Here is a 16,807-nt window from a genome sequence, read left to right on the forward strand (position 1 = left end):
CACTAATACAGGTGTACACAGAGGTCGGTTGCTGATAGGCATTGACCTTGTAGCCAGGAACCCAGAAGTATCAAGCAACTGTGAGAAGATGTGGTCTTGTCTCTGCCATCCTAAGGCTGAGGCCTAGTCCATCTGAGATGCAGGGAGGAGTTTAACAGAGGGTATTTGTGGGCCTTTGAGGGATGCTAATGTCTGGAGCTCCATCTGGACTTGTTGACTGAGAAAAACCATGGCTCCTAAGGAGTTCTTGATCTTCCCAAGTCTACCACCATTTGGGTCGCATTCAGAATCACTTTGGAGTTGAGCATCAGATAGACATATCTGAGCATAGGAGACTAAAGTTCAGAGCCTGGTACCACTATTATAGGCTTATGTCAGTTAACATATTGCCGTTGCCTTATAATCCGATCAAATAGCATCTCAGCAGTAGTGACAGCTACAATACCCACAAGCCTTTATTGAGCGCATACCCATCCACGAGGCAATTTGCCGAACACCTGAGATGTTTTGTCTTTGCCCTTGGGGTGAGTACTGTTTTTATTTGCCATGTGGTAGCAGGAGAGGCGGAGGCAGGTGGAGTTGAAGTTCCTTGCCTGAGGACTGACAGCTAGTATGATGGGATTGGTTTTAGGGTTTTGTGGGTCCAGCTTCAGATTGAGGAGCTCACTGTTTTGTCTGACTGCACTTGTTTTCGTGATTCTGTAGATCTAATCTCCTGCGCGAAGCAATGCCTGTGTTAGTCCCTTTTTCAGCAAAGATGGGTGCTGAGTGCTGACACCCAAGGTTGTCTTCTGATCACAACACGTGCTGTGGCATGTGCATGCCTACACACATACTTGAACATTCAACATATCACACATCAGGAAAGTATTTCCCAGTGTCCTACTATGTAGATGGACCACGTGCCATACTATCAGTCATTTTGCCTTGGTTTCTTCGGTTTTTCCTGGTGCTGTTTGCAGTAGTGAACATCTGTGCACACATTCCCGTGCATTTGCTCGCAGCTGCACTCTTCTGGGATAAATGCTTAGAAGTGGAAATCTAGATGCAAAGGACGTACATTTCAATGCTGTGGGACTCTGGAGCGAAGAAAACTTATTTCAGCATCACCATCACACCTAAAAGGCTGTACTTTGTGCTTTCCCATCAGCCTGTAGCTGGGCGTTTTCATACTTCCTTGCTTGCACTTGGTGTTAGGAGTTCTTCAGAGGTTTTTTTTTTTTTAATTCCATGAGGTCACATGCAGTTACCTGGGGTTTTGCGGTTGTGACTGCACATCCCCCGTTTAGATCCTCTACTCTTTTATCCTGTCTGTTGGTGTTGATGTATAGGTATTCTTTATTGTTTGCATGGAAAGACAATATACTTGTTCTTGCTTTGTTTTAAATATTAGCCTTTGGACATTTTATCCCCATCTCTCCGATATCTTTTAAAAAACATGGTATTTCTCACTTTCTACATAAAACATTCTGTCAGCATGGCCATCCATGAGTGGTTTCCTGTGTGGATTTGATTCCATGCTTGCACAGGAATGTATGTTCTCTGACCTGCAGCCTCTCTGGGCTGTTCTTCCTTCCCTTAAGACAAGTAACAGCAGGGGTAGCACTTAGGAAGCACCCACTGTATGCTGGCTGAGGTAACACTTAGGAAGCACCCACTGTGTGCTGGTTAAGATAGCACTTATGAAGTACTCACTGTGTGCTGGCTGAGGTAGCGCTTAGGAAGCACCCACTGTGTGCTATCTGAGGTAGCGCTTAGGAAGCACCCACTGTGTGCTGGCTGTGGTGCTAAATTTCATGTGTTGAGAATTCCGTGGTGAAAGGTTTAGTATCCTGTTTATTTAAGAGACAAGGAAACTGAAGCACAGAGAGACAAGGAGCTTGCCCTACATCAGACTGCCGATCAGGGACACTTCTGGCTTGGAACCCAGGCAGTCATGGCTTAGAACTTACATCCAGTCCAGCAGGACTGGAAAGGGTGTCTGATGGGCCTGAATGTGTTTGAGAAGGATGATGATTTAGCTTTGGAGGGTGAATTAGATTCCCGAGAAAGAAGTCATCAGAATAAACGATTACTTGAGCATGGTAATCTTAAAGAGTTGTATTTTTTATTGGCTTTGATATTGAAGTTATCATTGGGTTTGCTTTTCTCATGAATGGGCACTGACATGGCTTCTGAAAAGGACTTCTGAAGATATAATTCTGGAGCAAGCGTACAGTGACTAACTGGCCGTTCTGGAAGAGATCAGAAAGGAAGGTGCAGAGAACAGACACCCACTGAAGAAGCCTCAGCTGGGTTGCAATGACTGGATGCTGAGGAGGATGCTGAGGAGAAGCAGGGTCTAAGTCATCCTAAAGTTTAGCATCTCGTAGTCAGTGCACACCAATTAGTGACCCAGTGGGTGGTGGGATAAGGGGTGCCAAGCCTTCAGGGGAGCCTGTGGGTGTCAGTACAGGGAGGAGATGGGGGGATGTTCACTGTACTCCTATAAAGTGGGCAAGGGCATTGGCATCACTTCACCAGCCACAGGAAGCAGTAGGCAAACAGGAGCCTAATTATGAAACCCACTGGACCGATGAGCACAGCTTCCTATATTCTGATGAGAAGGAGATATATTTGGTTGCTTCAGTTTTAGGACAGGACTTGCCCACGGGGCTCTGTTGCCAGGGTTACAGGATTCATTCAGTGATTACCCGTAGAGTCTGCAACAGAGTAATGAAGCTGACCTATCTCTGGGAAGGAGCTGGCAATAGGCAACCTGTTTACAAGGGAAGAGCGTACGATGAGACGCGTAGGTGTTACACAAGGTTAACTTGTGAAAGTGGCTGGCTTAGGTGACCTGTTAAGTGCTGGCTCCTACAGCTAGGCTTGGCCAGGTACAGTAAGGGAGAGATGTGTGGTCAGGAGCAGAGGTCCGACCCTCAGGCTTCATCTCGGCCTCTTGTGGACTCCTAATATGGATGGCTCTTTAAGAGGGTGGTAGAAGAGTTAGGATAGACAGAAAAAATGAGTGCGTGGCCGGGTGAGGGTTATATTGACGCTTCCCCAGAGGTTGTTCTATTAAAGAAGGTAATTGTTAAATAACTATGGACACGAGCTGGAGAGAATGTTTTTATGTTCCAGCATAAACTTGCTAGAGGATTTCATAACAACCAGATTAACAACCAGTGGTACCACGGGCAGCAAGTAGCTACTTGGGGAAGTTTATCTGATGGGAAGTGGTTTGTTATGAATGAGAAGCCCTGATGGGGCCTGTGACGTCCCGAAGTATTATTGGATGGCAGCCAGGGGTGTGGAGATGTCCGAGGCTCTTCCTGAGTATTCTCTAGCAAATGGTGGGCTGGAAGAAACAAAGATGGGATCAAGGAAGAAGGAGCTTGGGGGGGAGGGTGGTAGCAGTAAAGAGGGAAGACTGGGGGTGGAGGAAGAAGTGAGCTTGTAAAGTTCCTCACTGTTGGAAAACTTTCCATGATTAGATAGCTAATGTCTCGGGACTTGTCTTTGCTTGGGTATATTTGGGGATCTTTAGAGATTCTGGGTGACCACACAGATCCAACAGTGAGTCTCAAATGGAAAAGCGGGTATGTGTATGTGTTGGGGGGTCCTGGAAGCATTGGGGCAGAGCTGGGTCAGGTGAGGAGGTTGGGAAAACCTAGAAATGCTCTCAGAGTATCTAGAAGTGGAAAGGTGGGGAGGATGGAAAGTAGGGGGATGTCATGGGATACAAGAAAGCATGGTTTATAGGATACTGTATCCAGTCTTATTCAGTGTCAATTCCCAAGCAGCCAGTAAGGCAGGATCCTGGGCTGGCTCACTCAGGAAACTCTGGGTGTGGTGTGTTTGAGGAACCTATGAATGGAAATCCTAGCCATTTGGACAAGCACCTGTGGGATCCAAACATGTACAGCTGATTCGTGATACCCAGACTGTAACCCAGGAAAAAAAAAAGCAAGAGGTGGAGAAAGGATGATGAATCCCTGGGAAAGAAAGCGCTGGATCATCATCTTTTGATATGTTACCAATGAGGCGGCTACACAGTTTCCCAGTCAGGGAGCCTTTAAAGAGCTCATCTTCAGGTGTGAGTCGGCTCTGATGGGGTGAGGCTTCACAAGGGGACCAGATATTCAAGTGTGGGTTAGAGGAAAGGCCTGGCTGATGTTCCTATTCAGTCTTGGTTTGGTTGGTGAAGGGCTGAGCTTGCTTCCCTTTGACCTGTACAGACCCTGTGTTTTCCTTAAGACACACCTTCCCTTCCAGGGTCTACACACTCATAGCCTTTACTGCTGAACTTGGATTTCTGAGGTGATCCATGATGATGTAGACAATGGGACATGTGGTTCTCAACATGTCTTTGGGAACAGAGCCAGACTTTTCCAAGAGTTGTTGATTGATTAGATCCAGTCATGGAAGGAATAATTATCAGTCTTGCTTCCAATGTGCTATGATCAGGCTGGGCATGGTGGTGCATATGTTGCCAGAAGGCCACTTGTTCATCCTGGCCGCCCAGCTAACTTAGCCCCAAAATAACCACACAGAAACTGTATTCATTAAATCCCTGCTTGGCCCATCAGCTCTAGTTTCTTATTGGCTAACTCTTATATTAATTTAACCCATTTCTATTGATCTGTATATTGCCACAGTGGCTTACCAGCAAAGATTCAGCATGTCTTACTCTGGCAGTGGCTCCATGGTGGCTTCCTGACTCCGCCCATCTTTCTCCCCACATTCAGTTCTGTTTCCCCAGCCTACCTAAGTTCTGCCCTATCAACAGGCCAATGCAGTTTCTTTTCTCATTAACCAAGAAAAGCAACACACAGACAGAAGAACCTCCCATACCACATACATGTTCTTCTAGTACTTGAGAAACAGAGGCAGGAGGATCTCTGAGAGTTTAGGGTCAGCCAGCTGGGGTTACATAGCAAGACACTATACGAGATATGGGGCTGGGAGGTGGGTAAGGGACAGAAAAAGAAAGACCTATATGGAGAGAGTCTAGAGTTAATTCTAGACAAATGAAGATTGAGCCTGAAGATAAAAGCCCAAGAGGTCAAACCTGAGAGCAAAGTTAAGTCACTACTGAACACAGCTGGTAAAGTATTGTCAAGGGCCCTTGGGGGACTGAAGAGGACACATCTGGCCTGTAGCCACACTGTCGCTCCATATTCCCAAGAGATGGTATCAGTTGTGTAAACACCATTCTCATGCTGAAAACAATTTTTTTTATTTCAAAATGAGGTCATCATTATGAGAGACGTATCAGAATGGACATGGGCCATAACTGTAGTCCAGGTGTGGCTTATGGTGTCATGGATATCCATTGCATGTCTTTGCTTCCTGGTGGATGCAGGACATTAATGGGATGGAGAAGGAGAGTGATTGGCAGGAGAGGTGAGCTGGTGGGCTTCTCATGCATGTGAGTACGGGCATAAGAGCATAGAATTCAGGGGGAGAAGAAGGCAGGGAGGCTAAGTGGCTTCATAAGGAAAAGAGGCATTTTCTCCAGCTGCTTGTCCTAAGCAGAGGTAGCATGTCAAAGCTGTTAGGCACATGATGCTAGGGTTGGATCCTGGGTTTAATCCGAGTTTAATGCCAGGGGTCCCTGGGATTGTCCTTGGCCTCTCAGTGCACGAACAGAACCTGTTCCAGAGGTTGACCAGGAGAGAGATGAACTATGGGAACTGGCTTACATAGGTACCCAGTACAGAGCTTAAATAAGAAGAGTCAGTAAACAGCTGCAGAGAGGTCACACAGTAGGACCAAGCCCAGAGCAGGGGACCTGCTTCTGTACCCCAGACCATGGCCTTTAGAGCTCAGGGGTCTCTGGTACCTTTTGGAAGGTGACTGCCTTTGTTATCCTAAGAAAGCTGCTTCCTAAGGACATAGTGTCTCAGTAGGGGCCAGAGGCAATTCTAGGAACTTTGGGAAGGCTTGGTGACAGAATCCACATTGCCCCGAGACAGCAATTCATTCCTGAGCTCTTTGCTCCTGCCATGCGGTTTTGGTTTTATAAACATGGGATTTAAAGGTGACTAGAGAGGAGCCCTCTGGAGGAAGTGGCTAGTCCGGGCCTGCTGCTTGCTGGCACTTCTCCCCCACAGATCCATGGGCAGGACAGGGCAAGGTTGGGGAGCAGACAGCATGGCATGGCCATATGCCACGGGCAAGTCTCCTGAAAGGGAAGCAGATGCTTATGAGACTTGAGAAGCCATTTTCTTTTCCTACACTTCTTAAATTTAGGACCATTTTTGCAAATCTGCTTTCTCAGTTGAGGGGGAACAATTTGAATCATGACATCAGAAGAAGAAAATTATCAATTGCCCCAGACCTGGTATTGTTTGTGCTTTAGGACTTGTCTGCAACCTGAGAGCTTTTGTCACCAAGCAGATGAGCAAGGAGCCTCCACTAGAGAAGCCCAAACTGCCTGCTTTGACTGAGCAGCCTTGCAGGAACACTTGGCAGTAGCACGTGTTCTGAGCTTTGCCTTTCGTGACTGACCAAGTTTGGTGAGCTAGGAATATTAGTGCCTTTTATCAACAGGCCCAAATCATGTGCACTTATTACTCTACTCATACTTTTTCCTGCCTACATAGTCTAGGATTTGGATCTGTGATCTTTACAAAGGAAGCAGTTTCATAGGACAATGTGCAGATGAATAGGACAGCAATACACATGCATGGCTTTGGAAGGGGAGCAATGAGCTGTGTGTAAGAGGGCAAGGCAGAAACAAGCATGGGCTCTCGGGGAGAACCTGAAGAAGTGTGCAGGGGCAGCCATTGCAATATCATTGGTGGCAGCAAAGAACCGCTGTTATAGCTACCTGTGTGCCATGGAGTGTTGCATGATGGGTGTAGGTACCACTGTAAGAAATGCCTGACACTGGAAAGACCAGCACACTTGCCAATTATCAGGTGTCAAACATTTGTATATTATGCTTCATTGGTTTGTGTTTCTTTGAAGCTAGGGCTCATGGAGTCCAAAGTGGCCTTGTGATTCTTGACTCTTGATTTATCTTCATCTGCCTCTCAGTTCCCTCCTGGAACAATAAGTGCTCACGCCCAACGTCAATATTTTCAGTCCAGACATTTATTCACTAAATTCATATCAGTATTTTTGATAAAAGAGGACTTTACTTTTTGTTACTAATAATACACCCTCTCAAAAAGACTATCACATCCTAGAATTTAATATTAATGTAAAAATTCTTTTAGAAAAGAGAATAGTGGTCCAAGAAAGGATAAGAAGCACTGAGTCTTGATGGGTAAGAATGAGAAGACCTCTTCAGCCCACGGGAATACCATGTTCAATAGGAAATGGGGAGGAGGGCTTGGTGTGCCTGAGTGTCCTCTAGGCAGCTGAAAAGGCAAGACTGTAGAATGTGGAGGGAGGCAGAAGTGGCAGGAGATGAGCTCATGTGGTACGCAGGTAGAGACATGCAAGGCCTTGGAACTCCTAACATGACGTCTGGTAATTGTTTGGTATGTGAGTTCAGCCATGCTGGCCCTGCATACTTGAAGCAATGCCCATCTTCCTGATAGGAATTGGGTTGGAGGTCAGGGAGAGTAGCAATGGGAGCCCAGGTGGACGCTATTGAGACAAAACTTCTGAAAAACAGTGGTATCTTGGATCCAGGGCAATGTTTCTGAACCTTTTAATATTCCACGTTCAAGCTTAACCCTCGGATAAGATTTGCAAAAGCAAGACCTGAGCCTCTGTGTTTTCAAACATCTCTCAACGGTGTGAATCACTAGTCTGAGGTGGCCATTGCTCCTGGAGAGTCTTAGGGGTTTAAAAGCATATGTTGGGGAAAGAGTTGGTAACCCTGTCACTTGATCTCCCAGGAGCTGCTTCAGGACTACAGTGAGCCTAACCCTGCGGCCCAGTGAGACTCAGCAATGTGCACTGAGTTCTCTGTTAGCGTTTCATTGCTATAACCAAACATCTGAGCCAAACCAGTTAAGGGAGGAGAGATCTGGACCATGGATCCAGAGGGTCTGCCCTTCATGGCTGAGCAGAGCAGCTCACCTCCTGGATGAACAGGGAGCAAAGAGAAAATTTCTTCACTGATGGGCTTTCTCTTTCCCAACTCTCTATTCCATCTGAGCCACTAGCCTATAGAATGGTTCCATCCGCGGTCAGGATCAGTCTTCCCCATTCTGCTAATTCTCTCAGGAAAGGCTCTCAACACACAGAACCAGAGGTGAGCCTCACCAGTCTCTGAAGCATTTCTCATTCTAATCAAGCTGAAAATTGAGATTAAGCATCAAGTGGTCCTTGGGTATGACAACACAAAAATAGTTCTCATAGCAAAGGGAATATGATATGTCATTCTGGAGCCAAATATGAATGATCATGGCCCAGGAACATAGCTTTAGATCTCCCCAAATACTATGTTTCATCCATGAAAGTAGTCACATGAGATTTTTATTAGTTATAGTACTTAGGAAGTTATAAATCAAAACGTTCATTAGCTATATTAGTGGAGAGGGCAAACTGTTATGGGTTTCAGATGCTATCTTATGACAAATTAGCTTTGATCTTTATTGGTCTGCTAAGAATGCATTGTAAAGCTGTGATGGCCACAAGGGTGTTAGTCAGGACCCAGGGTTGGATAGTACATAGTTTTCAAATGGACTGAAAATAGTTCAAGATAATTTTGCTCTGGTCTGCAGCGTGTCACCTGTTCAGAATCTTGAGGTTCACTCATTTGACCTTGTAGCGTCTTTAACATGGGTGTAGCTTCTGTCTCTTTGTCTCCTCTCTTTATCTGTGTCCCTTCCCTCCTCCCCTCCTCCTTCTCCTTCCCCCTCTTGCCCTCTCAGCCTCTCCACATCTCCCTCCTCCTCCCTCCCCTATGGAACTTCAGCTCATAGGTGATAATCTTTGTAGATAGTTCTGGCTCTTGCTCTTTAGAAGTCTTGCAGTTACCTCCTTTATAGGCGATTCATTTCTCATGGCTGTTTCCTCCAGCAGATGGAGAGTAATGCAGAAAGCCACTGCTAGCCACACAACTCCAGTGGTTACCGCTGGCAATTTAGCAGGCATGACTGGGGACAGAAAACAGAAATGAGGTTGCTGGGAAGAAGCCTGGCTGCCAAGCAGGATTTGGGGTTTATCTCTACACACCAATCTACACGATTACCATATTAAAAGCTGATTGTGGAATGTTCAATCAAAGCACATGAAAGGGCAATTAGCTGTAGACTCAAACAGGGTCACATATCGAACGGATCTTACTTCACACTGAAGCTCCAAAGAACCTTTGGGCTTCCTTGTGGTAGCTTTACTTGATATCTGCTTCTAAACACACAATACCCTGTCTTGTTCATATCTAAGAGACAGCATAAGTTCATGCATCATGAATTATACTTCTCATTGGTGGAAAGCCTGGGACAGTAGAGAGCACAGGAGAATGCCATTAGAGTGGCCACCTATCCTTACCCATAATGCTTTGAGAACACATGGTGAGCTGCCTTAGGCACCTGACCCAAGTCTAAGCATGAAGCTCACTTCAGTTCTGTGTCTACTGCATACACCTAACGTGAAGACACTTTTGGTGCCTGTGTTCTGATTGAAATCTATCACATGACTTCAGATTTGAAGTTTCCACTTAGAATAAACTGCCAGTACTCAGAAAGTTTCAGGTTTTGAGGGTTTCAGAGTTCTCACTTTCAGGGGTGATGCTCAACCTATGATTGACTTTTAAAAAAAGCCTGTTCAGAGAAGGTACATGTCAGATGTGTCATTGGTAGAATAGCATTGTGGTCATGTGTTTCATTTCCTCAGTGACACGGGCCAGAAGTAGAGGTTCCCACTTGGCTGTGACGTGTTCTTTCAGGTGTGATAGAAGAGAGAGCCTTGAGTGGACCAAGGATTTAGATAGATTGAAGCCATACCTGAGGCAGGTCCTCTGAGGCTAGCAGCCTGGCACTCTGCTTGCTGCCTTCTAGAAGCATTTGGAAAACCTCAATCTACCTCCTTCGGGTTGGTCTCTTCAGGCTAGCGACTGTGGCTAAGAGAAATGTCTTTTACATGCATGAAATTAAATTGTGTGCAGAAGAAAGGAAAGAGGCTTCTAGCCTGTGACTCTCACTGTTTATACCTGTTTATCTATTCGCACCTGAGCAGATCTGCAGCCCCAGCTACCAATTGTGTTTCTTCCTGTTGATGTTTACCCTCTGCAGATTGAATTTAGCCTATTACAAGACCTTGTTTTTTCAACAGGAACGTGCTGGAATCATTAGTGTTTGACTCTCATCAAAATAGCAAATGTAAGGGCTTTTGCCTTGAGATGCCAGCCAGTCAGCCAGCTTCTGGGGTGTATTTGGGATTCCTGGTATGTGCTCCATGCTCTTTCTGAGTGGTATAGGTTGCAGGGACAATAAATACTTTCCTGTCTAACTTTGGGTTGTCACCATGGAAACGTTGGAGCCGCAGCTGGACTCTGTCAGCTGTCTCTCATTCACTTGGCTGGTGTAGATCTTTTGAGGGAGCTTTAATTCCGTTTGGCAGATGGCAAATCTCTGTTTTTAAATGACATCACCACTGCACTTGGTCGGATATTTGTCGTAACTGATTAAGAACACTAATTGGAACTCTTCAGGCTTGGGCCCCGTGTATCCTAGAAACAACCTTAATGCTAACAGGAAGCGTGAGTCACGGAGACAGAGTGGAAACTACAAGTCAAGCATTTGCTAATGCAGAGCCATGAGAACCAAGCCCGAGGGGGCACTTTTTGTCTTTAGCTCAGCAGAGTATTTCAATGAAATGTTTTTCATCTAATTGTGATATAAGATGCCCTAATCGTATGGAACTAGAAGAGTCGTCATCCTTGCTTCACAGGGTTCTGTCATCACTGGCCTGTGCTTCTAGTCTGGCTTACTTTATATAGTATTTATTAACATAAAAAACATTGGCAAAGCTGTGACCTCCCTGGAAAACTGACGGAGATGCCCACTGACATTGAGACATGGTATTGTCAACTGCAAGTGTGCTGGGCCGTGTACCTATCTCCGTGGGTTGCATTCAGCCTGCGTGTGGACTCCCTTGACGCTGGCATCTATGCCACTCCTCTCTGACATCTGTCTGCATGCCTGTTGCCCTATACTCCGAGACCTGGAGTGACAGGCTTAGCTATGCCTTTGTCATTGTCTTTTTGGTTGTTCTGTTTCCTATAATTAGGACAAATTATGACAAATGTGTTATTAAGCAGTGTATTATTCAGATTTGCTTTTTAAAATTGATTAAAATAGATGTCATACTGTGTGCCTGTTTTTCTCCGAGCACATCCTGCTTCTGATGGGCTCTGGTGATCGTGGGAAGCTGTTCCTCGTTTGTTTTCCATGCGTGGACGTTATCATAGTCCATTCATTCAGTTTTCTCTTCGTGGATATTTTAATCACTTCAAGTTTTGGAATGTGACACACACTGCTGCTGAGAGCATTATTGGGTTCTTTCTTGTGTTCAAATATTTGAGGACCCTGAGGTCCTTGGGCATTGTGGACACCTTGGACCTAATGTTCCTCGCTGGGGACTCCTTTATTTCTGCCCACTAGATGCCAGTATCTCCCCAGTCACACAGGTGGGGCAAAGTCTCCTTTGGGTTGAGAGGGGCCATCTTGGTTCAGAATGTCTTCCTAAGGGTACAGCAAGTGTGGCCTCTTGGTCAGGACATAAATGTGTTTATAGGCTAGTTCTAGCTACAGTGTTAAAGTGCTTAACCCCTTCACTTCCTGCTGCAATGCAGAGGAAGGAGGCAGCCTATACTCCCTTCCGCCATGTAGTATGTCAGACAATTTTGCATGGCAGAAATGAAATGGTGTCTCAGTATGGTGTTAATATAGCTACCCAACTTAGAGGTTAAAACAGAATTTTATAGTTTACCAGAGGTGATAATCTTGCCCACCTTCATTGTTGTGCTTTGTACCTTTAGGTGTATAGTTACTGTATCTTTCCTTATAGTTGACATTTTCATACATGCACGCCTGATCCGAGAGGGTTCACCATGCCATTTTCATAGATGCACACTTGATCTAAGAGGGTTCACCATGCTATTTTCATATATGTACATCTGATATGAGGGCTCACCGTGCCATTTTATACATGCACACCAGGTATGTATCTTCCTAAGTGAGTTCATCTGTTTTTGTCCACCTTTGTTCTGAAAGTTTGCACCGTGATTTTGAAACAGCTTGGCAACGTTCATTATCCTCTGTTAGTGCTTGGAATCTAAGAGACATGCCATTACCCTGAGATGCAGATTTGGGAAAATTAAATTGACTATGGTGGAAACTATGTCCTGCAGAACTGAACAGGCTGTGGGCCTCTGGCTTTTCCAGCATGGGTGGGGATGAGGTGGACGCAAATCTGGCGTTATTTTTTGTTTAAAGGAAAATACAGACAAATTCATAGTAAGCTTGTGCCTGTGAGTAATTCCTCATCAATTGAAACCAAGCAAAATCAAGCTATGTGTGGAGACTCACATAATACCTGAAAAGCTAAAGGTGCATGATTGTCATGAGTTCAAGACCATCCTGTAATATAGGGTAAGGCTGGCCTTGTTTTATAGCAAAACCCAATAAAAGAAACATTCGAAACCTAGAGGCCAAACACCCAGAATTTCGTAGCAAAATAGGATCAACCATGAGCGGTCACGCTTTAGGAGAAAAGCCAGCTTGGAAAAAACTAAGTGATCCGGACCATTCTTTCAGCCTGTAACATTATTAGCATGGGAATCATCTGGTTTGCCTATTGTATCACAGACTTAATGAAACTAAATCAAATCAGCATAGGTAGTCTAAGGTCATGGGAGACATGTTTCCTTCTCTACCCTGTGGCATCATTGGACAAGGCCAGTGCTTCTCCCATAGAGGTGGGCCTCCTAGTGTGTCAATGTGCCACCTGCCTTTTGTCCTGCCCTGCCATTGTGATTGCAAGGCTACACATATCACTCGTGCTGTGCGATGGTTGGTTGTGTGATGGGATCTAAGCAGGCAGCATTGCGTTTATGTCAGGGAAGTCATCTTCAGACGTCGGGGAGAGAAGACTCAAAGGGCAGAGCCAGCAAAGACGGGAGCTTGCTGCTGGTGATAGGGGAGAATCAAGGAGCAGAGCCAGCAGAGACGGGAGCTTGCTGCTGGCGATAGGGGAGAATCAAGGAGCAGAGTCAGCAGAGACGGGAGCTTGCTGCTGGCGATAGGGGAGAATGCTTAGCAGTGTGTTGTGCCTCTTCTCTTTGCGAATCTCACAGCTCTGAGTCTGCATCAGTAGGGAGGTTAGAGTTTTCCTCAGAGGACCAGGAGGAATAGGGGACAAGAGGAGGAGAAGGGAGAGGAGATGATGACGAAGATGGTGATGATTTTCCAGTGTTGTTGGTGGCAATGACAGCAAGTAGTTCTAGCCTGTTTACTGTCCTCAAAACTTTTCAATGTATTTTTCATTGACAACACGACTCTCTTAGGAGGCGGTCACTATCACTGCGTAAAGGAACAAGGAAATTGAGGCCCACGGGTGGCATTGCTCAGAAGTGGTCAGGGTAGAGAGCAAAGGCAGGCAGCCTGGCTTCAGAACCTCCCTGGCTCTACCTGTGAGTGTACATGGACTCAGGTAATTTTAGAGGGGAGGCTCCGTTGTTACAAAGAAGCCCATTAGATCAGTGAGACCGATGGAATTTGGGGTAGACCAGAAGTCACATCTCCGGCAAATTCTCCATCAAGCTGAGGGATGATGACCTCCAGCTAGCGACTGTGAATGGCGAGCGTGGTGCTGTGGGAGCAGGGGAAGGAGAAAGGAACCAGTGGTGAGCTGTGGAGTGTGAGCCCGGGCTGTGCAGGCTTGGCAGGCAGATGGGCTGTACTCGTCTGGGCCTTTGGCACTGCAGGAAGGCTGCTACCCCGATGTCCGCTGGTCTCTGTCTTTGTGAGAGAGGCACCTAACAGGCACTGAGACACAACCCTATGATTGTGGCTGTGTCACAATCTTTCTGTCTGCCATATCTGGCCAGTCACAAACACGTGGCAACAGAGCCATGTTTATTGTATGCAAGGTTGGCTTGATGGTTTTAAAACATCAGTCTTTGTAGTTTGTTAGATTTTTTTTTCAGAAAAAACGGGAAAATGATGTGGTCATCTTAACAAGTGAATGAAAAATACTTAATAAAACGAAGGTTTGATGTGAGAAAAAGAAAAAAACACCACAAAATGTAAAAAGCACTAATCACCAAAGATGAACTGGATCTTACTAAGAATTTTGCTCATAAAAAAAGACCCCACAAAGTAAATTCAAAAACAATACACAGAGCAGAGAGTTAACAAGACATAAGTGTCAAAGGAACTTATAATCATAATTCCAAATTGTGTGGAAGAAAATTCAAAAATAAAAGAGAGCTTTTCATACCATTGCAGATGGGGACATAGAAAGGTGGCGGGAACCAGGGCCTGGGGTCCACAGTCACCTTCCAGAGCCACCCCTCCTGACCCACCTACTACGTAAGCCTGGCTTCCCCAGATACACCATCAAACGGGGAGCAAGAGTTCAAAATGGGACTGGTGGGGCCCCTTTTAGAACCACAGCATCTTCCATCTGCGAGAGCTGTTGGGTACAGGTGTCAAAGTCACCAGAGAACTGCTTTCTTCTGTCCTTGCCTTCTGTCCTTCTGTGTGTATTTCGATGGGGTTCTTTTGTTTGAAGCAGTGTCTTAATATATAGCTCTGGCTGACTGGAAACTCACTATATGAACCAGCTTGTCCTTGAACTTGCCTCTGCCTCTTGAGTACTGGGATAACAGGTATGTGCCCCCATGCCCAGCAATTGGTTGTTCCTTGTAACTCAGAAGTTACAGACCACTCCAGACTAAAACTATCCCCATAGCGAGTCAATTCCTGAATAGATTAGGAAAAATCCCAGAGATGGTGTTAAATACATCTTTGAAATAGGGGATGAGTCTAGAGCACTCACTGAAATGGAGGGCATATCCTTCTAGAAAGGTGAGCTAGTCCACACCAGATGGTCAGCCTCTCAGTGAAGCCGACTGTGTTTGCAGCAGGAGCTTGCATCACGAGGACCGTTGACCAGGTGACTGACAGAAGTGGGATAAGCCACACGGAAGGTTCTCCCCAGGCAGGAAGCTTCTCTGGATTGTATGTGAAGGGCTCAGGGTAATGGCATTCATCGTGATGACAAAGAAGTCCTCTTACGGTTGCGTCATCTCCTCCCCACACTGAAGGTCCCTTAGAACCACATGGGCTACGCTAATGAACCGTGAGGCCTTCTGCTTTCACTCCGATGTGTTTCTGTGCTTTGGCGTCCTGTTCATGCTATCCATCTCGCTTTTCCATCTTGTTTCTGTGTGTTTCTTCTCTCCTGGTCTTATCTCAGGGATGAGGAGGAGGAGGAGGAGGAGGAAGAGCCAATCACGGAGCCCAATTCAGAGGAGGAGAGAGAGGACGATGCCCAATGTCAGGGCAAGGACAGGTACTGAGGGCTAGACCCACCTCATATCAAAAGTCAGAGGGTCCTTCCTTCTAGACCTTTGCTGCCGCTGCTTCATGATCTCCTGTCCTTAACGAGCTCCCAAGGGCAAGAGCTCACATCCCTGTGCATAGCTGCAGAATGAGCACTTTTGTAGAAATGCCTGAACACACTTTGATCTGAGGCCTGCACTCTTCACTCAAATCCTCCCTGTATGACCATGACCACTATTTATTGGGGGGCGGGGATCAAAATCACACAACTAATACCCCTCCCTCCATCACCAAGGCATTTGCTCAACCAGATTGGTGGTGATTAGAAAGACTTATTTCCTCTTCGGAGGTTAAGATCTTTCCAGGAAGTACCACAGTAAGAATTCCACATTTCCCCCTTCCTAATTTTGCTAGTACAGCTAATATCTGTGGGAACTGCTTTGCTATACTAATTCAGATATCATTCTATACAAGTGGAAGGGAATAGTTTTTATTCTATATAGCACAGAAAACTTACCCAGTGTTCATGTTTATAGCCAGGACACCTAACAGGCCTACAGCCTTTCAGAGAGCTTGCCGTCATCTGTTCGCCTGGGTATAGCCCATTCTGTCCCTGCTCAGTGTACCCAGAAGAGAAACAGTGAGGGTGCAGAAAGTGGGCACAGAAGAGACTGCAGGGCACAGTAAACCCCTCCCAGATGCCTAAGATTTTATGAGTATTTATCTCAAATCGTCTTTTTATAAGCGAGAATGTCCACAAGTAATTACATCTTCCACTATTCAAAAATGGTTTTGGACTTAAATAATTTTCTTCACTTAATTGATTGTCACTACAAAATGATGTTTTTACTCAGGGACGTGTTGTTAAGTTAGAGTGAAATGTTTCTCTTCCCAGCTTCAAAGTTCAGGGTACTTAGCATAACACTTCACCTATCTTGTTCTCCATACACGTAAAAGGCCTGATTTCATACTAAGTTGCCCTCCTGTTCCTAAGTATTATAGAATCCTTTGGAAATTGACAAAACAATGGTTTCCTTCTCCTTTGGGAAGGCCTGCAAAGGAGCCATCCAGCACACAGAGGAGAAAGCAAAGAACCAATGATGGAGAACTAGTCATACATTTTGAAATGAGAGAGGAAGGAGGATCAGCAGGAAACAGCCCTGCCTTATGATGTGCTAGACTTGTGGGTAGTGATGGGTCAGTTGGGGACGTGGGAATGGGATAGGTTTGACAGTCCCACCTTAGCATGAAAATGAGCCACGAGGAATTATGTAGACTCTATAAGCACACTGGAATGCCTTTGGATGTGTTCAACAGTGTATGCTCTGTCCCAGAAACCTTGAACCCAA

The 16,807-nt window shown here is 45.7% G+C and overlaps 1 protein-coding gene across 1 annotated transcript in view; it reads left to right on the top strand.

Annotated features, from left to right (window-relative positions):
* LOC121441899 (FH1/FH2 domain-containing protein 3-like) overlaps nucleotides 1-16,807 on the top strand; it is a gene marked incomplete at its 5' end in the record, with an annotated part of 239,631 nt that overhangs the window by 119,068 nt on the left and 103,756 nt on the right. The window contains one exon of the mRNA XM_041643264.1: nucleotides 15,373-15,468. Within this exon, the coding sequence (XP_041499198.1) occupies nucleotides 15,373-15,468 (96 nt within the window). The remainder of the gene's footprint in view (nucleotides 1-15,372; nucleotides 15,469-16,807) is intronic.

The sequence above is a fragment of the Microtus oregoni genome, unplaced genomic scaffold (assembly GCF_018167655.1).
Source record: "Microtus oregoni isolate MIOR12 unplaced genomic scaffold, Mior012 000083F_ref0000379, whole genome shotgun sequence".
Lineage (NCBI taxonomy): Eukaryota > Metazoa > Chordata > Mammalia > Rodentia > Cricetidae > Microtus > Microtus oregoni.